This window comes from Heteronotia binoei, chromosome 19 (genome assembly GCF_032191835.1).
Source record: "Heteronotia binoei isolate CCM8104 ecotype False Entrance Well chromosome 19, APGP_CSIRO_Hbin_v1, whole genome shotgun sequence".
Classification (NCBI taxonomy): Eukaryota; Metazoa; Chordata; class Lepidosauria; order Squamata; family Gekkonidae; genus Heteronotia; species Heteronotia binoei.
Window position 1 is genome coordinate 28,537,877 of NC_083241.1, and position 27,141 is coordinate 28,565,017.

General features: G+C 45.1%; 1 protein-coding gene across 2 annotated transcripts in view; it reads right to left on the reverse strand.

The window, feature by feature from the left end:
- The window catches only part of MYO5C (myosin VC), a 79,801-nt gene that overhangs the window by 32,983 nt on the left and 19,677 nt on the right, over positions 1–27,141 (reverse strand). Inside the window, exons 11-28 of one of the 2 annotated variants that reach the window (XM_060260303.1) lie at positions 26,065–26,146; positions 25,240–25,380; positions 23,261–23,386; positions 21,721–21,804; positions 21,476–21,610; positions 20,315–20,412; positions 19,916–20,002; positions 19,720–19,831; positions 19,332–19,543; positions 18,091–18,256; positions 15,819–15,965; positions 14,641–14,805; positions 14,382–14,475; positions 6,659–6,722; positions 5,060–5,240; positions 4,705–4,798; positions 3,400–3,469; positions 3,223–3,303 (exon numbers count right to left, since the gene is read on the reverse strand). In XM_060260303.1, coding sequence (XP_060116286.1) covers positions 3,223–3,303; positions 3,400–3,469; positions 4,705–4,798; positions 5,060–5,240; positions 6,659–6,722; positions 14,382–14,475; positions 14,641–14,805; positions 15,819–15,965; positions 18,091–18,256; positions 19,332–19,543; positions 19,720–19,831; positions 19,916–20,002; positions 20,315–20,412; positions 21,476–21,610; positions 21,721–21,804; positions 23,261–23,386; positions 25,240–25,380; positions 26,065–26,146 — 2,139 coding nt within the window. The remainder of the gene's footprint in view (positions 1–3,222; positions 3,304–3,399; positions 3,470–4,704; positions 4,799–5,059; positions 5,241–6,658; positions 6,723–14,381; positions 14,476–14,640; positions 14,806–15,818; positions 15,966–18,090; positions 18,257–19,331; positions 19,544–19,719; positions 19,832–19,915; positions 20,003–20,314; positions 20,413–21,475; positions 21,611–21,720; positions 21,805–23,260; positions 23,387–25,239; positions 25,381–26,064; positions 26,147–27,141) is intronic. The other variant, XM_060260304.1, reaches the window with a different exon arrangement.

The following is a 27,141-nucleotide window of genomic DNA, read 5'->3' on the forward strand; positions in this document are numbered from 1 at the left end:
CGGAGTGCTTGTGTTTCTTAGTGTGCTTCCCACTTTTCGTTTTAGTAGACGCGGCCGTTTGTTCTGACGCGCCGTCGCCGGCTTTCGCGGCATCGCCGGGCTTATGCTTGCTGGGAACAATGGCCACTGAAGCTGCCGACCGTGCGCCGTCCCCTTGGGGAGTCAGGAGGGGAGGCGACTTACTTGCAGAAGAAGATTGAGACATTTCAGGGTGAAGCACAGACTCCATAAGATGGCTTCTTAGTCTAGCGGCTCTGTTTTTGCGCGCCTGTTTGCCGAATTGAAGGCAATGCGCACAGGCGTCCACTTTATGGGTTTCTCCCAAGCAGAATAAGCAAAGCGAATGTCCGTCTGATGTAGGGATTTTCGCCCTACACCGCGAACACCTTTTAAAAGTTATTTTACTGTCCCTTCCTTCCATACGCCCGGGGGGGGGGTAGGGGAAGGGAGGTCTGAGGTAAAAGCGGGGAAGATATTTATGCTTTTTTTTTTTTTAGAGAGTATAAGAATATAAGAAAAATAGCAAGGGAAATAGAATAAAGAGGAAAACGTGAAGAAACGGAGGCTAGATGTTTGAGGTAAACGAGGAGCGCAGCGAGGTAAGACTATCCCGGGCGGCGGTTGGAAAGAAACTGAGTGGGTGGGGCGCCTCCCTCTCGCTCCAGGCATGCGCAGTGGATGCCTGCTCCCCAGAGCGAAAGGGAGTGCGCGCCAAAAATAACGCCTAGGCTAGCTTTTAAAATCTCCGAGGTAGGGTTCGTCCTGACGGGAAAACCCATGTGTGGGACTGCACAGAGACCACGAAGAAGATCCAGCTGGCTATCCCCAGACCAAAGGAGGCAAACCTACAAAACACTTGCACACGGGCCTTCTCTATTGCAGCTCCACACCTATGGAACCAGCTCCCGGAAGAAGTGCGAGCCCTGTGGAGCCTTGACCAGTTCCGTAGGGCCTGCAAGACCACCCTTTTCAGGATGGCCTTTGCCGGCTGAGCGACTGATGTTAGGTGACTTCTATCACCATTATTTTTGTGAACAGAATTAGCACCTAAAATCTATCTGTAATTGTATTTGTTTTAAATTGGAATGTTTTTAAGACTAATGTGATTTTTAACCTTTGTATAATTATATGAATATGTTGTTAGCCACCCTGAGCCCGCTTTGGCGGGGAGGGCGGGATATAAATAAAATTTTATTATTATTATTACCCCATAAAATCTGGATCTGGTACTGAAGGCCGTGGCAGGGTGGCTTAAGCCGAGTCGACTGAAGCTGAATCCGACAGAGGTCCTTTGCCTGAGATGCGGCGACCTGGGAAGGGGAATCCCCCTACCAATTTTGATGGTGCTCCACTTGCAACGGCGCCCAAGGTCAGGAGCTTGGGGGTGCTACTGGAACCTTCATTGACAATGGAGGCCCAGATAGCAGCCACTGCCAAATCCGCCTTTTTCCATCTTAGGTGGGTAAGGCAGTTGGTCCCTTTCCTCGACTGTGGCGACCTGACAACTGTGATTCATGCTACGATCACCTCGAGATTGGATTACTGTAATGCCCTCTACATGGGGCTGCCCTTGTCTCAAATCCGGAGACTGCAGCTGGTGCAGCTAGGCTGTTATTGGGGCTCCCCATGTGGGAGCACATACAGCCTGGGCTGTGGGAACTGCACTGGCTGCCGATAATGTACTGGATTCGCTACAAGGTGCTAGTTATTACCTTTAAAGCCCTATATGGCTGAGGACCTGTCTACCTTAGGGACCGTCTCTTCCCATATGTTCCCCAGAGGGTACTCAGATCTGGGACACAGAACCTGTTATCAATCCCTGGGCCGAGGGAGGCAAGATTGAAGACCACTCGGGAGAGAACCTTCTCTATAGCAGCCCCCTATTGGTGGATCCAACTTCTAGAAGAAGAGCCTTGCGGGACCTTGCCTAGTTCCACAAGGCTTGCAAAACAGCTTTATTTCAACTCGCTTTTAATTGATAGCTACATATGAGGATACTCAAGAAGACTGAAGTTATTGGAATCTACCTTTAGCACCAAATTGTTTTAATATGTTTTAATTGTTATACTGTTTAAGGTTTTAATTAGTTAATGCTCAATATTTGTAAATGTTTTTATTGTTGTAAGCCGCCCTGAGCCTGCTTTGGCGGGGAGGGCGGGATATAAATCCAATGAAAGAAAGAAAGAAAGAAAGAAAGAAAGAAAGAAAGAAAGAAAGAAAGAAAGAAAGAAAGAAAGAAAGAAAGAAAGAAAGAAAGAAAGAAAGAAAGAAAGAAAGAAAGAAAGAAAGAAAGAAAGAAAGAAAGAAAGAAAGAAAGAAAGAAAGAAAAAGAAAATGAAAGAAGTGCTGTTTCCCATGTTCTGGGTAAAGTTATAACATTTATCAACCTTACATGCTGGAAAATTTATCCTCCAAAAGGGTCTGACCAGTAAACATAATAGCACTGTATATTTCATTGCATCTTCCAGTGCAGGTGATCTGGAACTGCACAGCAATTTCAAAATCAAACAGAACTCTAGCCATCTTATGTTACTTTAAAAGGCCCCAAACACTGATGCATATTGCTCATCCTGCATTTAAATGGTCCAAGGTCAAGTAGTGGTAGAATGCTGGCAAAGAATGGGGAAAGAAGAGGGTAGAAGACGTTGGATGAATAAAGTGGAAAATGCCCAGCCACCACTGAATTCTAATTTGTATTTATTTTAAAATTAGTAAACCACAAAATATGGCTCCATGGAGTCTCAGGGTAGTTGATGCAGGGATGCCAGACTCCTGGTGGGATCTGGGGATCCCTTGAAATTACAGCACATCTCCAGACTTCAGACATTAGTTCTCCTGGAGAAAATGGATGCTGTCAAGGGTGAGCTCTACAGCATTATACCCCTCTGAGTTCCCTGTCCTCCCCTGGCTCCATCCCCAAATCTTCAGAAGTCTCCCAACCTGGGTCTGGCAACCCTACTTCCCCCCTCCCACCCCATGGCCTGGGGGGACCTAGCAACCCCCACTGGATGGTCTGCAAATCCTACTGCAAAACTTACTCAGATATATCCTAGCATTTGCCCATATTAACAAGAGCTTGCACTATTGATTCACTCCATAACTCTTTTCTGCTAAAAATTAACATGGTATTATTACAGATACTATTTGTTATGATATCTGATGTGTTTCATTATACTAATAGTGGACCTTGAACAAAAGCAAATAATAGATAATAAAGCTAACCTTGTCGCTTTTTTAAGGCCTTCATAAGCAAACCAAAGTTCTCCATCTTCGTTTAAATGTTCCAGATCTTCAGTAGACAATCTAGTACACAAAACAAAAGGAGGAAAGACTATGGAAAAAAAATCTTAAATAATGTGCAATTTGTAAGAAAAAAATCAACAATTTTCCAGAATGTACTTGTACCTGCTCCTCACATCTGCAGAATCATAACTATCAAGAATTTGCTTTGTAACATCTGACATCTTTTCTGCAAATTGAAAACAAATTAAAATTAGTGTTAAATTTTCACTTTGGCAGCACAATCTTACAGACCACATTTTTCTGTTTCACTGCTAACTCTCATTTTGGGAATATATAATGTTCAATTTAATACCTGTACATGAATCAAAATCAGACAATTCCAAATGCTTTCTGTGCAAACCTCCCATCCTAGCTATACTATGCCTATTAGGCCACGCCCCCTGATGTAGCCAATCCTCCTCGAGCTTACAGTAGGCCCTGTACTAAGAGCCCTCTAAGCTCCAGGGGGACAGGCTACATCAGGGGGGCTTGGCCTTATATGCAGAGGAGATCCTGCTAGAAAAAGAGCCCTGGTTAGACAGAATATTGGTCCCCACTAGGTGTCCTTCATGAACCTCTAGTCTTTTTGATGACCATTTTTGATGACCATTGATGAGCCCTCTAAGCTCCAGGAGGATTGGCTACATGGCTGAATTACAAGTGCACAACAAAGAAATATCCGCCATCAATACCAACTGATAGATATAGCGCCAACGATAATATTATGGTTGGATTTAATCCAATTGAATGTAATCCAACTTGATGTAATTAATTAATAATGGTTTTTAAATTAATGTATTAACTGGTTTTTAAGGTTAATTTAATGTATATTAATGTAATGGTTTATTAATGTACTGTTGTTTTTTGTTGTTGTTAGCCGCCCTGAGCCTGCTTGGCGGGGGAGGGTGGGATATAAACAAAATTTTACTTACTCTACTTACTTACATCAGGGGGGCTTGGCCTTATTTGAAGAGGAGATCCTGCTAGAAAAAGAGCCCTGCGTCTAACTTTCCCCCCATACTGAGTGGAGCAGTTCACATCCTGAGCAGAATATGACTGCTGTAATAATCTTCAAATGGGCGCCTTCAGACTGCTGCTGAGTGGGCATTCCTGTATTCATGAGTGGCTGCTCATGTGCACAGCTTAGAGGGAACACTGGTTGGGACCCACTTCCCACTTCTCTTCCCAATCACAAAGTATTGCAGAACAGCTCTGGTAAGGCTTTCAGAAGCACCAACTACTTCTAAGTTTTCACTCAGAAAAGGAAGGCAGGCTTTGTATTACATCCAGGAAAAGGTGAACTTGTTGCAAGAGAGCTGAAGTAGCACGTTTATGTTACTTTGAACAACTGGAAAAATGTATCAATAAGCCTAGCCCCTACATATCTTTACCATTTGAATGATAAATGGTTTCAAAACGTACCTCTCATTTCACGCTTCTGGGACTGCAGTTGCTTCTCCACATCCATTTTCTGAGTCTGAATAAGTTCAATTTCTTTTCGTAATTCAGGTATTGTCTGAAGCAGTCAGAAAGGGGTTACATGAAACACAGTCCAATGAAGTACACAAACCCCACTGCTTAGTTCCCTTCACTTTGAGAACTGCCCAGTTATTCTTACTCTTTGCTTCTTGCCATTTAACTGATTTTTAATCCATGAGAGAACCTGTCCTCTTATCCTAAACAATTACCTGGAAGTTTCTGTTTGTGCTACCTAGCAAACAAAACGTGAAACAAATCTGACTTTTACTTAACGATTTTCACTGGACACTTAAAATACCTTCGTCTTGTTTGTAAGTGCTGCTAGTTCCATTTTTAAACCAGCACGGATTTGAAGTTCTTCCTGAAGGTGATTTTGGAGCTGATCGTTTTCTTCTTTGAGAGTCTTTATTTCTGCCTTTAGGGACTCAATCTTTATTTCGCTGTCCTGCTTCTGGTTCTGAAAGTTTTTCTCAAGAGTTCTACAGAGATTTAGAAAGAGACTGAAATGTATCCACATTCCACACCCCTACTTGAGCACAAATCCTAAACATGCTACTCGGAAGTAAGTGCCTCTGAGTACTTCCCAGTAAATGTGTTTGCCATTGCAGTCCAAATCTATTTTAATGGAAGTAGATTATAGCATTGTAAAATGTTAAGAATAATCTAAAGAATTATGATATTCCAGAGGGGCATAACAGGTTCAATCTTACAGCTCCCTTCTACCAAGTAAGATGCTTTCCTCAAACAGAACATAGGCTTCTCACTAAGCTTAAAGTAAGATTAAACCTAGTGTCATAATTCTGTTTACCATATTCCAACTCCTCCCTCCAAAACATCCATTCTTAGAAGTTTTCTGTCTTTTGTGTTAATTTCAATTTACATAAATATGTATTTGTTTGGACAATTAAATGTAAACAGACTCTCCTTTGCTTTGCATATATGTGAAACACTCAGGAAACTTTAATGATTCAGCAAGGTGCACCGTTAGGTTATCAATAAGCTATTTAGCAACTGCCCTTAGCAATGCTTTTTTAGCCCTATTATAGACAACCTAAATTGTTTTGCAGAGAAACGCAAACTATGGCATTGTTCAAGCCATAGTTTGCTGCTATATAAACAAGTGTGGGAAAACCTCAGGCCCAAGTACTCCCTCCTTTCCTTTGCGGCAAACTACAGTTCGCTGTTATGTCCAAACTGCAAAGTATGGTTTATGCTTTTCTCTTCAAACCAGGATTAAGTCACAGTTTGTAACAAGGGTCGCCAGCTCTAGGTTGGGAAATACTTGGAGATTCTGGGGGTGGAGCCTGAGGAGGGTAGGGTTTGAGGAGGGGCAAGACTTCCATGGGGTATAATGTCATAGAGTCCACCTTTCAAAGCGACCATTTTCTCCAGGCGAACTGATCTCTGGCACCTGTAAACCAATTGTAATCCCAGATCTCCAGCCACAACACGGACGTTGGGCAACCCTATTTGTGACCCTAGTTTAGAGCAGAAAGCACAAACCATAGTTTGTCATTTGAATAAAACAACAAACTATAAGAACATAAGAGAAGTCATGTTGGATCAGGCCAATGGCCCATCCAGTCCAACACTCTGTGTCACACAGTGGCCATCAGGAGGTCCACCAGTGGGGCCAGAAGCCCTCCCACTGTGCCCCCCCCCCAAGCCCCAAGAATACAGAGCACCACTGCCCCGGACGTGGGCAATCCTAACTGGAAACCCCGGACTATGATTTGCTCCAATTGCAGAAATTATGTATTGGTTGGCTACGTGCAAGAGGAGGAGAGAGCAGGGAAGCATACAAGCCTAATTTGTTCATTTAGGTATGTTCATTTAAATTTAAATGACTATTGCCTCTGAGAAAGTTGCAACTTAAAAATCTTGCCAAATTTCATACATTCGTTGTCTTTCTTCCTTTTGAACATCAGTGAAGAGTTGTTTTGTCAGGTCATCCATTTTATCTGCAGAAAGATAATTCCATATTTTAAAAACTTTTATACAGAAAAAAATAACAGAGTCAAATATGTGTATCACATATTAACCAAATCTTAAAAATGTTTCATTTTAAAATGGAGACAGTCAAAATAGCTGGGAGAGACGTCATAAAAGTTTTGAAAGCACTACTTGCTTTAAAGTTAATTTTGGAGTAAGGACCACATAATGCAACTAACTCAAGGCAGATATTCAGCATCCAGGACCTAAAGATTCAGAATGGAGACTCCGCCCACATCTCTGGCAAAAGGCCCTAACATGCTTCAGGGCAGTTATGGTGATCCTGCACCCCAGGGCAAAAGTCCAGGAAGCCCCAGAAAAACTGCCTCCTCACCCCCCACCACAGGGCCAAGCAAGGGGTGGCCTTCACCCTGCACGAGGTAGGTGGGAGCTGCCACTGGGAACAGGGCTGCCAGCTCTGGGTTGGGAAATACCTGGAGATTTGGACGGGGGTGGTGGTGGAGCCTGGACTGGGGGTGGGGAGGGACCTCAGCAGAAGAAGAAGAATTGCAGATTTATACCCCGCCCTTCTCTCTGAATCAGAGACTCAGAGCAGCTTACAATCTCATTTATCTTCCTCCCCGACATCAGACACCCTGTGAGGTGGGTGGGGCTGAGAGAGTTTTTACAGCAGCTGCCCTTTCAAGGTCAACCTCTGCCAGAGCTATGGCTGACCCAAGGCCATTCCAGCAGCTGCAAGTGGAGGAGTGGGGAATCAAACCCGGTTCTCCCAGATAAGAGTCCGCACACTTAACCACTACACCAAACTGGCTCTCAGAGTATTATACCACAAAGTCCATCCTTCAAAGTAGCCATTTTCTCCAGGGGAACTGATCTTGGTTACCTGAAGACAAAGTGTAATAATAGGAGATAAACAGGTTGCTTACCTGTAACTGATGATCTTCGAGTGGTCATCTGTGCAGTCACACACATGGGTCTTGCCGCAGGCAACGGATCCATACCTCGGAGCTCCAATAGCTCGCCTATAGCGTCTTTTGGCGCGCTTTCCTCCCGCCCTGGGGAGCAGGCAGCGACTGCGCATGCCTGGAGCGGGGGGAGAGCGCCCATTCCACTCAGTTTCTTCCAGCCGCCGTTGGCACTGACACTATACAAGGTTAAGCAACAATTACAAGAGGCCAGCAGCGGGGAAGGCTGGGTGGGCGTGTGTGACTGCACAGATGACCACTCGAAGATCATCAGTTACAGGTAAGCAACCTGTTTATCTTCTTCGTGGTCTCTGTGCAGTCCCACACATGGGTGACTAGCCAGCTAAATGTCCTGGAGGAGGGTGCTGGTAAAAGAAGAAAGTTAGTCACGTAACCCAATCACATCATATGCAATGACATCATATTATGCAACATAGAGATGGAAGCGGATGCACTCACCCCTGACTTCAGTGGAAGATGGATCTGAGGACCGCTTGACCGAAGGAGGTGTCACGTCTCGCACGAACGTCTAAAGCATAATGGGAGACGAACGTGGATGGTGAGGACCACGATGCAGCCGCACAAATGTCCTCTAGGGAGACGCCTTGCAGGAAAGCCGAAGACGTCGAGACCGCTCTAGTAGAGTGAGCCTTAAGACCTTCGGGCAGAGGCTGTTTAGCCAGTTCGTAACACAACCTGATGGCACTAACTACCCATTTAGATAGTCTCTGGGTAGAGATTTTGTGTCCTCTGTGAGGCTTTCCGTAGTCCACAAATAGATTAGGGTCCTTACGGAAAGGTTGTGTACGATCAAGGTAGAAAGATAAAGCCCTTCTAACGTCCAGAGAATGCAGGGCTCGTTGACCCTGGTCGGATGGATTGGAGAAAAACGTTGGTAGAGAAGTTGAAGTCGATAAGTGGAACTGGAAGACAACCTTAGGAAGGAACGCAGGGTCTGGCCGCAGAACAACTTTGTCCTTGTGGAAAATGGTGTAGGGAGGATCGTGGCGGAAGGCGCATAAGTCACTTGCCCGTTTGCCTGAGGTAAGGGCTACCAACAATGCTGTCTTCCAGGAAAGAAGGTTAAGGTCTATGGTAGCCATAGGTTCAAAGGGAACTTTCATCAAGCAGGAAAGGACTAGTGACAAACTCCAGGTCGGGACGAATGGCTTAACAGGTGGATTGAGGTGTAACATGCCCTTAAGAAAGGACTTAGACAAGGGATGGGAGAACACAGTTTTGCCATCAACAGGGTTATGGAACGCAGAAACCGCACCAGATAAGTGAACTTTCAAGGAGGAATAGCAAGGTCCTGATTTCTGTAGAGAAAGTAGATAATCCAGGATCAGGTTAAGGGGTGCTGATTCTGGCTGCAGATGATTAGATGTCGCAAATGAGCAGAAGCGCTTCCATTTGTGTTGGTACGAAAGTCTAGTGGAAGGCTTCCTTGCGTTGAGGATGATGTTGGCTACCTCTGTGGAGAGGCAGGCGGATGTATTCTCCAGGCTGCCAAGGCCAGGACCCGAGGGTTGTGATGTAGAACCTGACCACTGGCCTGGGATAAAAGGTCGCCCACAGGAGGAAGACGGCGGTAAGTGTGGCGGGACATTTGAAGAAGCCTCGTGAACCACGGTTGCCGAGGCCACCATGGAGCAATGAGGATGCAGTCCGTGCCATCTCGTGCTATCTTTACCAACACCCGTGTCAGAAGGGGGGTTGGTGGGAAGAAGTAGTGAAGAGGACCTGTCCAGCTGTGTAGGAAGGCGTCGTTGCCCCTCCTGGAATAAAATCGAGGACATTTGGCATTGTCCCTGGAAGCAAAGACGTCCACCTTGGGTGTTCCGAAGCATCGGAAGATACGACGAAGGTTGGTCGGATTGATGGACCATTCGTGGTCGTCTATGCGAACCCTGCTGAGGAAGTCGGCCAGAATATTCTCCACACCCGGGAGGTGAATGGCGGTCATGTAGATGTTGTGCTTGACACACCATTCCCAGAGTAGTACGGCTATACGGCACAGACGGAGGGATCTGGTGCCTCCCTGCTTGTTTATGTAGTAAACTGTTGCCATATTGTCCGTGGAGATCTGAACGTGCCGACCCCTTATCAGTGGGAGGAACGATTGAAGGGCCCTGTGCACAGCAATCAGTTCTAAGCAGTTTATGTGCATGGCCCTCTCGGAGGGAGTCCAAAGCCCCCTGACGGTCTTGTCCTCTAAGTGGGCTCCCCATCCCCACTTGGAGGCGTCTGTTGTCACGATGGCCATCAGAGGAGTCGGTAGAAACGGCTTGCCTGCGAGGAGATTGTTGGGTACAGTCCACCACGTGAGAGATAGAAGTGCTCTCTGCGGAACAGTAAACAAAACGCTCTGCGGTTGTGCCTGGGGGTGGTAAGCTCATACAAACCAGAGCTGTAGTTGTCGCATCCGTAGCCTGGCAAAGTAAAGGACAGATGTTGTAGCGGCCATGAGGCCCAGCAGGCGTTGGATTGTGAATGCAGACTGACGAGGCTGTTGTTGAACTGACTTGGCCAGGGCAATGATAGTTAGTGCCCGATCCTCGGGGAGAAAAACACGATGGAGAGAAGTGCGTAGAAGGGCCCCTATGAACTTCAGGTCCTGGGTAGGTGTGAGGTGTGATTTTGACGCATTCACGCGAAGGCCCAGGGATCTCAGAAGGGTGAGAGCTGTGTTGAGGTTGTGCTGCAGTTGTTGTTGAGTCGGAGCTATGAAAAGCCAGTCGTCGATGTATGGGAAGACTGGGATGTTCCGAATGCGAAGCGCAGCTGCCACCACTGCCATGCACTTGGTGAAAACGCGGGGTGCAGTGGAGAGGCCGAATGGTAGGGACACATATTGGAAGTGGTCCTGGCCCATGGCGAACCGCAGATACCTCCGATGTTGAGGTCGGATGGTCACATGGAAGTAAGCGTCCTGAAGATCTAGAGAAGCCATCCAGGAATTTCTGGGGATAAGGGGCAAGATGGACTGCAGGGAGATCATTCTGAACTTCCTGTATTCGATGTGCTTGTTGAGCTTCCTCAGATCTAGAATGGGACGCTTGCCTCCATCCCTCTTGGGGACCAGAAAATATCTCGAATAGAAGCCTGTCCCTCGATGTAGAGGAGGGACGGGTTCTATGGCGTTTTTCTGGAGCAAGTCCAGGATTTCCTGATGGAGGAGTGAAGACGGGGGGGCGGGGTAGCAATGAAGTAGTGGTGACGAGGTGGAGAAATGAACTCGATTGCGTAACCTAGGCGCACGATGGTCAGCACCCAGGAGTCGGTTGTGATCGAGTTCCAAGTGGGAAGGAATGGGGAGAGACGTGTGCGGAAAGCAGGTGGGGTTTGAGGAAAGTCAAAGAGACTGTTTGGGAGGAAGGGAGGACTTCTTGAGTTGTTGTGACCGAGGTCTTTGTTGAAACTGAGGCTTCTGCTGCACACTCTTCCTCTTCCAGAAGTCATTTCGCTTGGGTGACCGTTGACGCTTCTGGAATGATGGTCTCCAGGGTTTTGTACGGTTGAACTGTTGGGAGAACGGTTGGGAAACTCCCAAGCGTTTAGCACGCTTGCGTCCATCATCCACTGAGGTGAGAACCTCGTCGGTAGAAGCATGGAAGAGGCCCAGACCATCAAAAGGGAGGTCTTCAATCTTCTGCTTAATGTCCGGCTGTAAGTTGGTGGACCTTAGCCAGGCGTGGCGACGCAGGGCAACAGATGACGCAAAGACCCTGGATGAGCAGGAAACAGCGTGGCGTATGGTGTTTATCTGTTGTTTCGACACTCTAGACAGTTCGGATACCAAACTAGAGGCCGTTCTCTGGGAAGGTTCGGGAAGGGAAGGGATGAGAGGCGTAAATTGGTTAGCCAAGTTGAAGATGTAAGCCGAAAAGTAGGCTAGATAGTTATTTAGCTTGGAATTTGTGGAAGCGAGGTTGAACATTTTCCTGGCCAAAGTGTCCAACTTCCTGCCCTCTCGGTCTGGAGGTGTCGGATGTCTGGAGGGCTTAGCCTTAGTGGCTGAATGCACAATGATAGAATTAGGTGCTGGATGGGAAGCAAGGAATTTGGCCTCGGGAGCGTGAACTCTGTAGAGAGAATCAAAACGTTTAGAAGTGGGTGGGACTGAAGCAGGCTTGTCCCAGGTCTCACGGAGGCCTTTGAGGTGCACAGGTAGCATTGGAAGTAGTGAACCCGGTGGGAAGTCCGCTTGCACCAAGTCATGTACAATGTCAGACACCTTTGGTGAGTCCAACAGAAGAGTAATCTTTAAGGCCTCGGCCATGGTGGTGATCAGATGGAGATAGGCCTTGGACGCGTCCGATGGGGAAAGTCGGGGCTGTGGCGCCGAGTCAGAGACTACCGAGTCCGGATGGTCTTCAGAGTCTGATGATGCTGACGAGTCACCTTCGGAGTGGAAGTCCTCACCCGAAGGAGGATGTGGAGGCGGGATCGGGTCCGAAGTGCCAGTCTTAGGCTTTACGATCTGATCACGCTGGTCCGTAGGAGCGGAAACCGGGGGAGCAATCAAAGCCGAGGCTGATGGAGTGCGCGGCCTAGCAACATCACGATGATGATAATGGTCCCGGACTCGAAGCGGCTCCACATGGGAGTGGTATTCGTGCTCTCGAATCCGACGGTGGTCACGGAGTCGAGGAGAATCACGAGAATAATCAAGTTCTCGGGTCCGATCCTGATCACGCGGTCGTGGAGAATCTCGATCACGGGGTCGTGGAGAATCTCGAAGCCGATCGCGATCACGGGGTCGTGGAGAATCTCGAAGCCGATCGCGTCCACGGGGTCCAGGGGAGTCCTCGTACCGGATCCGAGGTGTGAGAACCTCACGGCCGAAGAATTGTGCTGAGTACGGGGAGTAACGCGATCCCTCTACAGATGGGGAGCGAGAGGAGTGGTGGTAAGGCCGGCGTCTGGGCGAAGGAGACCGAGAGTAAAGGCGGTCGAACCTTCCAGGGGCATAGTAGTCCTGATAGTAACTCGAAGAGCCGGAATCGCGGCGCCCACGTGGAGATCTGGAGCGACCTCGGAATGTCAGCGACCGGGATCGGATTCGATGTGTAGGAGGATAAGCAGGCGAACGAGAACGAGCTCGATTAGCGGGAGCCTGAGTTGCGGAGTCCTTGTACAGGGGAGAAATCCCGATATCTCGGAAGGATCTGATCCGAAGAGGTGGTTTAAGGTATGCTTGAGTCGAGTCGGTAGTCGGATCGGGCTCTAGAAACTCCGAAGGAACCACGCTATGCACCGAAGGTGAACGGGATTGAATTGGTATGACCTCCACTGCTGTGGATGAGTGAGGCATCAGTTGCGGCATGTCGGTGATGACGTCCGACGGGGCCGACAGTTCGGGCGGAAGTGACGGCTGTGCTGGAGGCGTGGGATCCATGAATGTCGAAGTCGAGGTAGGTGCCCGAGGCTTCTTGGGAACCGAATGTGACTCGTGGAGTTTCCTCGAAGCCGATTCGGAATGACGAGCTTTTTTGGGCGCCGAATCCGTGGATTCAAAATGGCGCGATTTCTTCGAAGTCTTATGGCCGGTATCGGCGTGCTTCGAGGGTTTCTTTTCGGACTTGTGCTTCTGTTTAGAGAGAACCACGTCCATAGAGGCCGAATCTCCCGCTCGTTGTTGGGGAGGCGGCGAGCCCGACGCGGGCATAGCCCTCAGGGACAATTCAATCAGGAAACTCCGGAGCCTGGCTGCACGGTTCTTACGGGCCTGCTTGCCGAAGTTAGCACAGTGAGGACAGGAGTCGACTCGATGGGCTTCCCCCAGGCAGAATAGGCAGTGGCTGTGGCCGTCCGAGGTGGGGATTTTGGTCCCACAGCGCGTGCACTTTTTAAAGGTAACTTTCCCTTCCATGCGCTCCGGACAAGGGAGGGAGGGGAGGGAGAAGAGGGGAAAGATAGCGCAGAGACGGGCCTCTTTTTTTTTTTTTTAATTTTTCGGGACGAAAAGGGAAATATAAGAAGGAGAGGAATACAATACCAAGCGGAGATGAGAAGAGAGAGAAACGCAAAGGATGAGGTAACTGACGAGCTAAGGAGGAATGCAGCGAGGAGGGTGTTGTCCGGGCGGCGGTAGGGAAGAAACTGAGTGGAATGGGCGCTCTCCCCCCGCTCCAGGCATGCGCAGTCGCTGCCTGCTCCCCAGGGCGGGAGGAAAGCGCGCCAAAAGACGCTATAGGCGAGCTATTGGAGCTCCGAGGTATGGATCCGTTGCCTGCGGCAAGACCCATGTGTGGGACTGCACAGAGACCACGAAGAAGATCTTCAGGTGCCACCTGGAGATTGGCGACCTTAACTGGAAATCAGATTCCCAAGCCCTGGGTGGGGTGGGCACAAGTGGTGGCAAGAGTAAGGACCACATATTTTTGTTTCCTCATCTACTTGGGGCGCATGTGGGTGGTCAGGGACCCTTCCAGCCCACTCTTGCCCACTGGCTAAGGCCACCTCTGGAATACTGGCATAACATCATGAGGCACAGATCACGAGGAAGCGCTCCTGGACAAGTATCAATCAATTGGAGCTGTGCATAACTCTACTACCCATGAGGATACACCACTACATCAATGCATCCCGTCCCATCACGTGTACTGATTTATAAACACAGCAAACCTTGCCCCGTATCCTGTCGTGCTTTCTACTCATCATTTCAAAGGTACCCCATAGACATGTGAATCACTGCACCTTTCATTTCCTCCGTTTTCTCCTGAAGCTTCCTTTCTAGTTCCTCCTTCTGTTTCTGCAGCTTTGAGTTCTGATTTTCAAATTCTGAGATCCTCTAAAAAGAAGTAAAGACAGTAAAAACTCTGACAGGTCGCCCTTTTATGAGCAATCACTAATTTAATTAGTGCATAAATATTCCAAAGCACTCATAATTTCTAGCCAAATGCATTGCCAGTTATTCTGGAGTTGTTATTGTATTGCACATTCCATTCATTTGTACCTGTTGATAGTCATCCCTGTTTTTCTTCTCTTTCTCTTCAGCTTTTTTCTTTTGTGTGGCTGATTTCTCAAGATCCAGGTGAAGCTTTTGAATTATTTCTACATCATTGGAATGGTTTGAGGCTAGAGTGGTCAATCTCTCCAATAAGGCATGGTTTTCCTTATTCTGAAATTAATACAAAATTAAGACTAGGCAACAGAAATGCTCTATTGGTCTGCTTAGACAACTGGTAAAATTAACATGTCCACCACAGAAACCAAGAGGCTAAGTTCCCACTTATTTTATCTACCAAGTATTATATACAATAATATCTGTTCTTCCTTGGTTAAAAAGAATGCAACAAATATGTTCATTAATGGGATGCACTGATGCAGTAGCGAATCCTCATGGAACGTAGAGTTATGCACAGCTCCAATTAATTGAGACTTGTTCAGGAGCACTTCTTCATAATCTGTGCCTCATGAAGTTTGCACTTTTCTAGTACTTCAAATGAACCAGAATTTCTTCTTTTTAAAAAAGCTACTGAGTGAAAAGTGCTTAGCACAGTTATTACTAATATAGATATGCTATCAATATGAGAAAATGTTTTATACTGAACATATGAAGCTGCCTTCTACTGAATCAGACCCTCGGTCCATCAAAATCAGTATTATCTACTCAGACTGGCAGCAGCTCTCCAGGGGCTCAAGCTGAGGTTTTTTACACCTACTTGCCTAGACCCTTTTTAGTTGGAGATACTGGGGATTGAACCTGGGACCTTCTGCTTACCAAGCAGATGCTCTACCACTGAGCCATCATCCCTCCCAATTAAAGAACTAAATCACAAGCTAGCTGAAAATTTATTCAAAACAAAAGCTTTCAGGCTCCTCTGAATATCTGTGGTCGACTGGGATTCAAATCTGGTTCTCTCATATTCTAGGCCAATACTCAAATACTATACTACCCTAGCCATCTGCAGAACAATCAGGAAAAGACTGAAGCTTGGCCATATTCTGACAAGCAATGCTAACATTAATTTATTAATGTGAATATGGGATTATGTCAAATAAACATCAACTGCAAGTCTGTGATACAAGGATGACCAGATAAACATTCCTGGAAAACCAATAGTTATTTTATCAAAATATAAAACATCCATTGTAATTTAAATGACAGAACAATTGATACTTTTTATCTACCTTGTCTTCCAGTTTTTTCTGCAGTTGCTGAACCCTGTACGAAAGCTGGATGTTCAAAACGAAACGGCGAATACTCTGGAATCTGCGTCTAGCGAGCCAAGCTCGGGCGTATTTCTGGAGAATGACAGCTTTGTGTTCTTCAAGCATCTGTATAAGAAAACAGAGGGAAGAAAACATATATACTAAATCAAAATGATGTGACAACAACACAAGCTATGTCACAACAAAGCACTTCCATGACATGCCCTGGCTGTTCCATGGTGCACCCTGGGGGTTTGATTCCCCATTCCTCCTCCTGCACCTGCTGATGTGACCTTGGGTCAGCCATAAGTTCTCTCAGAGCTGTTCTGCTCAAGAGCAGTTCTGAGAGAGCTCTCTCAGCCCCACCTACCTCACAAGTTGTCTGTTGTGGAGAGGGGAAGGGAAAGGAGATTGTAAGCCACTCATTCAGGTATGAAAGGCAGGGTATAAATCCAATCTTCTCTTCTCCTTCTTCAGACGACCCAGAAACATGGCAGGGAAGCACTTCAGCAGTTTGCCACTGGGATGTACACGGCAGCTTTTTGAAGTGGAGTAGAGCCATCAGATGGCGAGGTGGGTGCACTTGTGGCTCAGGGTCCAGATGTGCATGTGTAAACGTGCCTTTTAAATCCAGGGGGGGTAGTTGTGTTGGGGCAAATTGCCCATCTGAATGCAGCCAAGTATGACCACAGCTGCACAGGAAAGCAGATGACACAACTCCTACTGGTCAGACAATAGCGTTCATACGTTCACCACTGCTGTAGTTTGCCATTGCAGCAATGCCCTCATTGTTAGTTGACTGTCAGGAGCTGATGCCAGGTTCCAACAACCCCACTCTGGCTGACACAGCTGAAGACAGACTCACCCATATGATGAAGGCCAGGACAGGGAGGTGGCTGGGATCCAGGCAGATCCCTCTGACACAGCTTAGAAAAAGGCAGGGAGGTGCGTGGTCAGAAGGCAAGGCTGAGCTTGGACTTGGGGAAGGTCAGAATGGGCGAGGTTAAGAGGCAGCCCTGAACAGCAAAGAGGAAGAGCAGGACAAGGAGACAGGCAAAGCTTCCATTTCCTTTTATAGGCTCCCAGATGGAGCAAGAGGAAGGAGGTTAGAGATGAGCCAGGTGGGGCTGGGATCAGGGAGTCCTATAAAAGGGAAAGCATCGCACCTGGCCAGGGAGGAGCAAAAGATTGAGGTCAGACGGGGGGGGGGGGGAGGGGGAGAGCACATGGAAAGCCATTCTGGGGACAGGAAGAGGACTTGGGTGCTGGAACCCCCTCCACTACCAGTTTGGTGTAGTGGTTAAGTGTGCAGACTCTTATATGAGAGAACCAGGTTTGATTCCTCACTCCTTCCCTTGCAGCTGCTGGAATGGCCTTGGGTCAGCCATAGCTCTGGCAGAGGTTGTCCTTGAAAGGGCAGCTGCCGTGAGAGCCCTCTCAGCCCCACCCACCTCACAGGGGGATCTGCTGTGGGAGAGGAAGGTAAAGGAGACTGTGAGCTGCTCTGAGACTTTGAGATTCAGAGTATGCGGCGGGATATAAATCCAATATCATCATCATCTTCTTCTTTTCCAAATCTGAGGCTGGTAGGAAAGTTCCCCCCTTTGATGGCAGATAGTATGGAGACTGTCTTAGGGGCGTGAGAGCCTCACCCTGATATTCCATATATAATTTAACACATAACATTGTCAACAACAGGCACTTACATAATGCTTTACACGGCAATGCTCCATAGGTAGGTAGATAGATAGATAGATAGAGAGAGACAGACAGACAGACACACACACGGAATACCAGGGTTGTGATGTGGAGGCAGGCAATGGTGAACCACCTCTGAGTATCTCCTACCTTGGAAACCCTACAGTGTTGCCATAAATCAGCTATGACTTGATGGTACTTTTCATCACTACCATGCTATATGAGGAGGCTGAGATTGTTTCCTGTAGTCACTTAACACAGTCTGCGACTTAGAAGACATCTGAATTGGGACTTCCAGGTACTACAGAAGCTCTGTTTCACAGATTACTTCGCAATTGTAGAGGCAAGACAACATTTGATAGATTTGAGAATATACTATTGGCGAGGCTAGAATACATATTACAATTCTGTATCTAACATTTAACAAATGTCAGAGCTGCCTCTTAAGTTATGGTACACGTCTAAATGATTTTGGCATTTATTTCTTCACTTTATGGTAAACCAATGCATAGATTTGTGGAATGTCGATGGAACATCTGATTGCTATTTTTACCTTTCTGTATTTCTTCCTTGCTAGAAATCCCCGAACGAAAGCTTGGATTGTCAAGGCGGCCACGCGGATAAGCTGGCAAAGTCTACGCACTAGGTATCCCCGGCAGTGCTTCTGGATAACAATAGCTGCCCATGTTTCCTTTAGGGCTCTTGCAGTTATAACTTGTCTAAAGAAAAGACAAATTATCCTTAGCATTTGAGCTCCACTCCCTGCCCATACCTTCTAAGAAGCGGTTAACATGCAATTTACTTGTACAAAGGAAACTGTAAAGAACATCATATATAATCCCAACACCCAATTTAATTTGTTATAATTACTTAGGTTGGGAAGCCACTGAAAGGAACATCTTGTGGATCAGTAATAGCAGAAATAAAGGAGTATTTAGCTAAGAAGGGTAACAATCTGCCAAAACTATTTATTTATGTATTTATCTACTTCATTTACCCTGTTTTTCTCCCTGATGGGAACCCAAAGCAGCCTACATTATTGTGCCTGGAGTGAGGACCAGCCTTTTGGGGGGAAGGGGGGGGGGCAAGGACGATATAGACACACCATTCTGGGAGGAATCAGGCCACAACTGTATTGATTACATCCTGGGTTCCTCAGGTCTTGGCACAGCATAGGTTGAGATGGGTTTGCTGAACGTCAAGCACCTTCTCCATCTGCCTCTTTCAAGTCTGAACTGCGAGCCACAGAAAAACCTACAGCCCACAGGCCTGCATGCCCCATCCTCTAGGGTAGGCAGCAGGAGGATGCTTGAGAGCTGACTGGCTGATAGTCAGTGCTGGGCTCAGTTGCCCCAAATTCCCTCCACCCAGGGACATATGGCTTCCCCAGTCCTTGGCCACTCTGCTACTCCATTTTATCCTATCCAGCAAAGAGTTAACCAGTTAGCAATTCCTGAAGCAATTAATCAATTTTACCATAATGTTAATCAACCTGTTAGGTAAAAGGTTTACCAACAGTTTTAATCATATGCGGAAGGAAGGAAGGAAGGAAGGAAGGAAGGAAGGAAGGAAGGAAGGAAGGAAGGAAGGAAGGAAGGAAGGCAGGCAGGCAGGCAGGCAGGCAGGCTGGTCTCCTAGACTAACTACTAACAGACTGGCCCCAAGAACACAGGAACTGGGAACAAATATCTGTTCCAGCACAGCGACTGCCAGATGGAATTCTAGGCATGACCTCTGTCCTTCCACTGAGTCACACATTTGTCAATAAGTAACAGGGGTTTGGTGCAAAATTACCTTACAGCACGCTGTCCTCGGAAATACTGCTGTATTGTAATCGCTGCTTGTCTTATATGAAGGAATTTTTTCCTCTGGAGCCATCCTCGAATATTCTTTTGAATCACAATGCACGCTTGCCTCAACTTATCTGACCGTAGCTTTTCCAGATATGCAACTTGCCCTGCTCTGAAGAAAATTTTTGTTCTGCCAAACTGATACTGGCCAGGATCCTGGGGTGGGAAATGTTAAATATGTTTAAAATCTGTTGAAACAAGATACAAATCCTAATGCCAGCCTTCATAAAACAGCAGTAACATATTTGGGCAAAGAATGTATTTTCATTTATGTGTATCAAAGGAACACTGGGAGTTTGATACTAAGAACAAACAGAACAAAAAGCTCTGACCTGGATTAGCCGCTGCAAAACGATCTTGCAAATTTGTTTCTTATCGTTCAAAGAGAGTTCATGCTGAGACATAAGAATGCTGTAACGGCTGTAGAACTCAATGTATGTCCACCTATAAAATAAAATGAACATTAGAACCAACTAATCTAGCTAGCAGAAGTGAAATTATTGAAACCAAAAGGGGACCACTACTTACCTGGATGGGTAACTCTGAGAGCTAATCCGAATTGTTTCTAAAACGCCACAGGCTCGTAATTGCTGAACCACTCTTTTTGAATTAAACCTAAGAGCACACAATAAAATAGTTATTTATGCCAGATTTATTAAAGTTTTTGCCCTATAATATAACCCATTTTGTCCCATGATATAATAGATGGGCAACTGTAACAGAAGCAAAACACAATTGTACGTGATAGTTTACTCAACTTTTCTGTTGGAATAAATTATGTCATACATATCTGAAATTTTATGGGAAAGAGATTTCCCACTTAATATTTTTGGTTCTAATGAACAACTGTCATGTGGCTGCTTCAATTTCATTATGCTTTTTCCTATGAACGATTACATCACATTTAAGTTGAACAAATATACTCACTCAAACGGTAATTTCTGATCATTTGGCTTTATGCATCGTACATAATGAGGTGTGGTTGCATTAAGTGTCTCCATTAATAAATACAAAGAATTGCAGAACTGAAAAATATGAAAGCAGCAAATTGGCTAATTTATCTTTCATGACAAAACAACAAACTTCAAAATCTTAAATTAGCACCAGCTTATCAAGGGAAATGTGGTGTATCCGCAGGTACAGTTTAAAACACAGAAAATCTCCAAATTAGGAAAGTGGCTGTCAAACATGATGGGCAGGACAGGAGCTGGTTTTTCTTCAGGACATTTTAGGGAAGAGGGCCAACATTCTACAGCCCTGGCATTCCTGGGAAACCAGGGAACTGGGCAAGTCATGAGATCTTCTTTATGTTTGGACCGGATCAGTGTTGCGAGGGGAGATCAGAGAAAAGGTTGCTACAGGTGGCACCTGGAGAACTCCCACTATTATAATTGATTGCCAGGGGACCCGAGATGAATTCCCCTAGAGAAAACGGCTGCTTTGGAGAGTGGACATCATGGCATTATACCCTGCTGAGCTCTCTCTTCTCCCCAAACCCCGCCATCTCCAGACTCCACCCCCAAAATCGCCAGGTATTTCTCAGATCAGAGATGGCAACCCTGCTGAAGGAATCTTTGCCTGGAGGAAGTAAGGGATATTCTACATGTGGTATCTTTTTAGCCTTCCATGTTCCAGTATGATGGAAGTGGAGAAGAGACCTTTGTATTTATGATAATTACACCTAAGCAAAGAGTGAAAATAGCTAAGGTGACCAAAGAAGTAACAAAAGCTACACATATTCCAAATCAGCAGCTGGGTCCATTTTGAGTGGTATTTTCTGTGCTCCAGGGCAAAGTCACCATGCCAAGGAGCTTTCAAATAATCACAATCAGGGCTTTTATTGTAACAGGAACTCCTTTGCATATTAGGCTACACCCCCCCTGATGTAAGAGCTTACAAAGACTCTTCTTACAGGGCCTCTTGGAGGATTGGCTACATCAGGGGGGTGTAGCCTAATATGCAAAGGAGTTCCTGCTACAAATAAAAGCCCTGATCACAATGAAAAATTAATGCTCCCCAGCAAAGAGTTCATAATGTTGACAATGTTGATAATCAGTTTTCTTGTCTCCAAGAGCAACTTAAAAATACCTTATTGCCGACTGTTGTACGGAACTGTTTATTAGGCGGTTTGATCACTGTTTTTGCAGGCTTAACTTTGATAGATGAGCTGAACGGGGACAGTAGCACCGGATTGTCTTGAAAAAAGTTTGCACAGAGTTGAAACTGAAAAGAGATAACAGCTACTGTATTTTATAAGAAGGTTAAGAATAGTTTCTGACAGCTATAGACAGCCTAAAAACATAAAGCAGAATAATTGTGCCATGTTTACAAACCTTGCTGTTTTTCAAGATTTCAATCAATACTTCATATACCGTATCTCTATTTTTTTCCAGAAATCCTTCACTTTTATATTCCACCTGTGTGAGAAAAGTGAAATCAGCAATTGCAACACAGCAAGTGGTTAAAAGTGCACCATTTCTCCAGGGCAAATGACCAAATGTAATAATCGGTATCATTATTAGTAGAATATAAGGATTAGAAGATTGCCTAACCTGAAATGTCAAGAAACTGGCTCTGGCTACTGGCCATTTGCATCTATGAGTGTTGCAATATCCCCTGGTCAAGCAGTCCTAGGTTCTTGGAAGAATGGCAAATGTACTTTCCATGGAAACATGGCAATATTTTGATAAAATGATGAATGAAGAACTAATGCAGTGGTTATTGCATAACTGAGAAGTGGATAATAGATAGACATTTTTATGCAAGGCAATGGAGTTGTGTATGCTTTCTTCTGTGTGTGTGTGTGTTTTACTCATTCAATAATGTTGTTTCAAACCCTAGTTTCAAACTCTGGATTAGGTTAGGATTGAATCCTGGTTAGCATTACTCATGGTTAATATTGGTGCAGACACACGGTAAATACAGAAACATGACTAAGGGCTGAGGCTGAAGTTTGTTTTATGTTGTATAGTTGGTACAGAATGCCACAGCTCAGCTATTATCAGGACTTAGATGGAGTATGCATATTAATCCCATCTTGCAGGCAATTCACTGGCTGCCCACCAGTTACCAGGCTCAACTGGTAGCACATGCAAAACTCTTCACGGCTATGAACCCTCGTAGGTTCTTCTACAGGTGCCAGCCTTCAAATAGGCAAAACCAGCAACTGCTTGTAAACAGGCCTTCTCTGTTGCGGCCCCCACCTTGCGGAATGGTCTGCCTGAGGAGGTCAGAAAGGCTCCCACCCTCCTGGCTTTCTGCAAACTATGCAAAACTGAACTATTCAAGAGGGCTTTTCTATGCAGGGAATAAGGCTGCACTATACTAAATGATTCACAATTCACAAATTTATTACAGACTGTGGCCTATACTACTATTTTACAATAATATGTATAGATGGCGCAAACTAGGATCCTACTATGGAATTTAATTTGTCATGTTAATACTCTGCAGTTCTGCTTTTAGACTTCCGGTTGGTTCTACCGGGGCTTTTTTTGAGCAGGAACACAAAGGAACACCGTTCTGGCTGGCTTGGTGTCGGGGATGTGGCCTAATATGCAAATGAGTTCCTGCTGGGCTTTTTCTACAAAAAAAGCCCTGAGTTCTACAATCCTAATCCAATGGCATTGTTTATTGAATGTCCCATTTGTTGACTGAATTGACTCACACTGTGTAATCTCCCTTGACACCAAGGGAAAAAGGTCCATAAATAATGAAATTAAGTTCCCCTTGTCAATGTTTTGTTTGTCTTTAGAAACAAGAAAAGGTCACCAGCGGAAAATGCTATGTTTTGCTGGCTGTTTGTCACATAATTTTCACAGTAAACATTTTTATAATTAGCTTTGTGAAAGGAGCAATACAAGGATCCCCTACCTTATCAGCAAAGTGCTGTATGATGAAAGATGTGTTTGACATTCTTGGCTTTTCAAAGAGCAGGTTTTTATTTATGAAATTATTGTATAACTTCTGAAGCCAATTTTCATCATTTCCTTGAGGGAGCTGCAAAGAAAACAGATAGCAAGGTGCTCAGACTGCATTTATTCTAGGCATTTTTATATCACTTTTCCAGAGGAAATAATCTGTACACAGAACATTAAAAAAGAACCCTTGGAACATGGAGACCAGGCACAGTTATGAAATATCTTGGCTGACAAACTGCACTGCTGGGCCCAGTGTTCAAGGAATTGGTGACTCTAGCAGGGGGACCCTAATGCCTCATTCTTTGGGCTGTCCTTGCAAGAAAGGAAGGCCATGGCTGCTCTGTGCTGCAATTCAGAGCCACTGCTGCAGATGATCAGAGAGCAGTAATGCAGCTACCAGCTCAACAAAGGTTAGGCGACATGAGAAACCGTTCCTAAGCCTGACCAAGCCCAAGAGCCTAAACCACTTTGTCACTCTAGACTAGCAGCACTCATGTAGTCTACGACATTTCTTGAGCTGCCTTGAGTTCAGCATCCTGTCTGAGAAGGTAGATTCAGGTGGGTGGCCATGTTGGTCTGAAGCAGCAGAACAGAGATTGAGTCAAGTGCTAACTTTAAGACCAACACATTTTTTCTTATTCTGGGTATAAGCTTTCATGTGCAGGCACACTCCTTCAGATACATTGAAATTAAAGTTACCAGTCCATACTTATAGGTAGAACGGAACGGAACGGAACGGAAAGGAAAGGAAAGGAAAGGAAAGGAAAGGAAAGGAAAGGAAAGGAAAGGAAAGGAAAGGAAAGGAAAGGAAAGGAAAGGAAAGGAAAGGAAAGGAAAGGAAAGGAAAGGAAAGGTCCCCTGTGCAAGCACCAGTTGTTTTCGACTCTGGGGTGACGTTGCTTTCACAACTTTTTTGCGGCGGACTTTTTACGGGCTGGTTCGCCATTGCCTTCCCCAGTCATTTACACTTTCCCCCCAGCAAGGTGGGTACTCATTTTAGCGACCTCGGAAGGATGGAAGGCTGAGTCAACCTTGAGCTGGCTACCTGAAAACCCAGCTTCCGCCGGGGATCGAACTCAGGTTGTGAGTAGAGCTTAGGACAGCAGTACTGCAGCTTTAACACTCTGAGCCACGGGGCTCTTTCCATATAGGTAGAGGGAGAGCAGTAAATGAGTATACAGCATAATAAAGGTGTTTAATAGATGCAAGGATCAAACTGGAATAACAAGCTTAGTTTATATGGCAGTCACTATTTGTTTGGGTTTAATTCCAGGAGGAAACATAGTAAAGGAAATAAGTCTGTCAAAATCAGAGATTTACAGCCACTGTGGAGGAGAAGGATCAAGTGTGCTAGGGTCTCAGTTAATTACTCTGAACATTCCACAGTTAAGAAAGGTACATCTGCCCATCAATCTCTGATTTTGATATATTTGTTTCCTTCACTACATTCTTCCCTATGTTTGACCACAACAACTAAGCTTGTTATTTCAGTTTGATCCTTGCATCTGTTAAATGCCTTTACACTGTAATAAAGGGTGGGATATAAATCCAATATCATCATCATTTGCTGCTCACCCTCTACCTGTATACATGGACTGGTAATTTCTATTTCAGTGTATCTGAAGAAGTTTATACCTTGAATAAAATTTTGTTGGTCTTAAAGGTGCCCCTGGACTCAAGCTTTGTTCTGTTGTCTGAGAGGCTGGCACTGGAATGACACAAGGACACATACAAACACTGAAGTATTCCTTACAAAATAAAAAAGAAATCTATTGTTCTTACATTTGAGTGATGTCTTGATGATGTGGTTGTAGAAATAAGACGAGTGGTAAGCATGGAGTAGAAAACAGTGTTAAGAAAAGGCAAAGGGTGCAGTCTGGAACAACCAATGAACCACAGCAAAACAAAAACAAAATGAAACTGGGGACTAACCATGCACTCTTCATCCAGCAGGTCCAAAATGCCCATTTTAGCTTCAATAAGGTCAATAACTGGTTGGTTGTCATAAAAATCAATGAGCGTCCATGGGATATTTTCTTTCATATATTCTTCTTGTTCAAGTTTAAAGACATGCTGATAATGAGATTGTCAGAAACGTATCACAACAAAACAGTCTTGTTAATTTAAGTATAACTAAGGTTAATGATTGCCAGTTTGGTGTAGTGGTTAAGTGCGCGGACGCTTATCTGGGAGAACCGGGTTTGATTCCCACTCCTCCACTTACAGCTGCTGGAATGGCCTTGGGTCAGCCATAGTTCTCGTAGGAGTTGTTCTTGAAAGGGCAGCTGCTGTAAGAGCTCTCTCAGCCCCACCTACCTCACAGGGTGTCTGTTGGGGGTGGGGGAGATAAAGGAGATTGTGACCACTCTGAGATTCAGAGTATAGGGGGGGATATAAATCCAATATCATCATCATCAACAAATACTGAGAACCCTTATTGGGTCAAAAGGTGGAATTATACTTGTAATTAATAAACAAACAAACAGCATGGCTTGAATGTTTTGAGTTTCAGGGTGGATACTAGCATTTGAGGCTTGTCAATGAATCATGAATCAGTCAGTCACATCAATGGGTCACTATGATAAAGTATAAGGATTTGGCCCATTAGGAACTCAAGCACCTGAGATTTTTTCCCTTGGTCCTGCTGTATATTTAAGTTAAACATAAACAAAGCTTCACAAATCCAAACATCAATTTTCCAAGACAGGCAATGCAAATACCAGTCCAAATTAATAAAATAATTCAAAAATTTCATACCAGGTTAAATTGCTGCTGTAATTTTTCATTGGCATAATTGATACAAAACTGTTCGAAGCTATTCACATCAAAAGTTTCAAATCTGAAATAAATGGTTGGAAATCTGATTATTAGGTTACATTTTAATTTGATCTGTGATAAAGACCATTCATGAAAGACAGTCATTAATGGTAACAAGATTTGGGAGGGGCAAAATCTCTTTTAAAATTTGCTTTCTGAGCATACTGGCCCAAATCCACAACATCCTTGTACAGAAGACTGTCAGTGAAACGTCTCCTTATGCTTTGAGCCTCTCTAGCTGGTCAATGGGAGGCCTTCAGTGACATTTCAGCCTTCCAACCTTTGTGCAATATCCTGTCCTAGGTTGCCAGACTTGGTAACCAATGGGAGACTGAGGACAGGCATCGCAGCTTGCCATTGGTGTAGGAAAACCCAGAAATGACATCACCTGTCTTGAGAAGACTGACATCACTTCTGGGTTTTCCCTGATGTGGCATCATGCCATCTGCCCAACAGACATTTAAAAAAAAAATATTCTCTTGCCGTTATTCCAGAGGGATGGCAGGAAATCAGAAATGGGGGGTTCCTTGCTCTGCCAGGGACTATTAAACAAATGAAACCAAGCACCATGTGAATTATATGAATAATATTAATGAAAATAAATTCTAAACACCATTCTACTATAATAAACTCATATAAAATGATGTGTTCAATACACATCATCCACCATGTCAATATAATAAAGATAAATTTGCCGCTCATATAGTCCCTGTAGTTTTTATGTGGAATATTAAGTTCACAAAGAAAATTCCACAAGATGATGATCACTCCACAATAGGATCCTACAGTGGGCTAGTTCTCCAGCCGTTTCAACAATTCTTTCTCAAGAACGGTTCACTGTAAGTGAACAGATGCTGTAAGCACAGACGATGACCTCTCCAAATACTTCCACCCACTGATACAGAAGCTTGAACTGTGAAAACACACTGGGACTGCAATCACACATTAATGCACTTTCAATCCATTTTCAATGCACTTTACAAATGGATTTTACTGTGTGAACTGGCAAAAATCCAG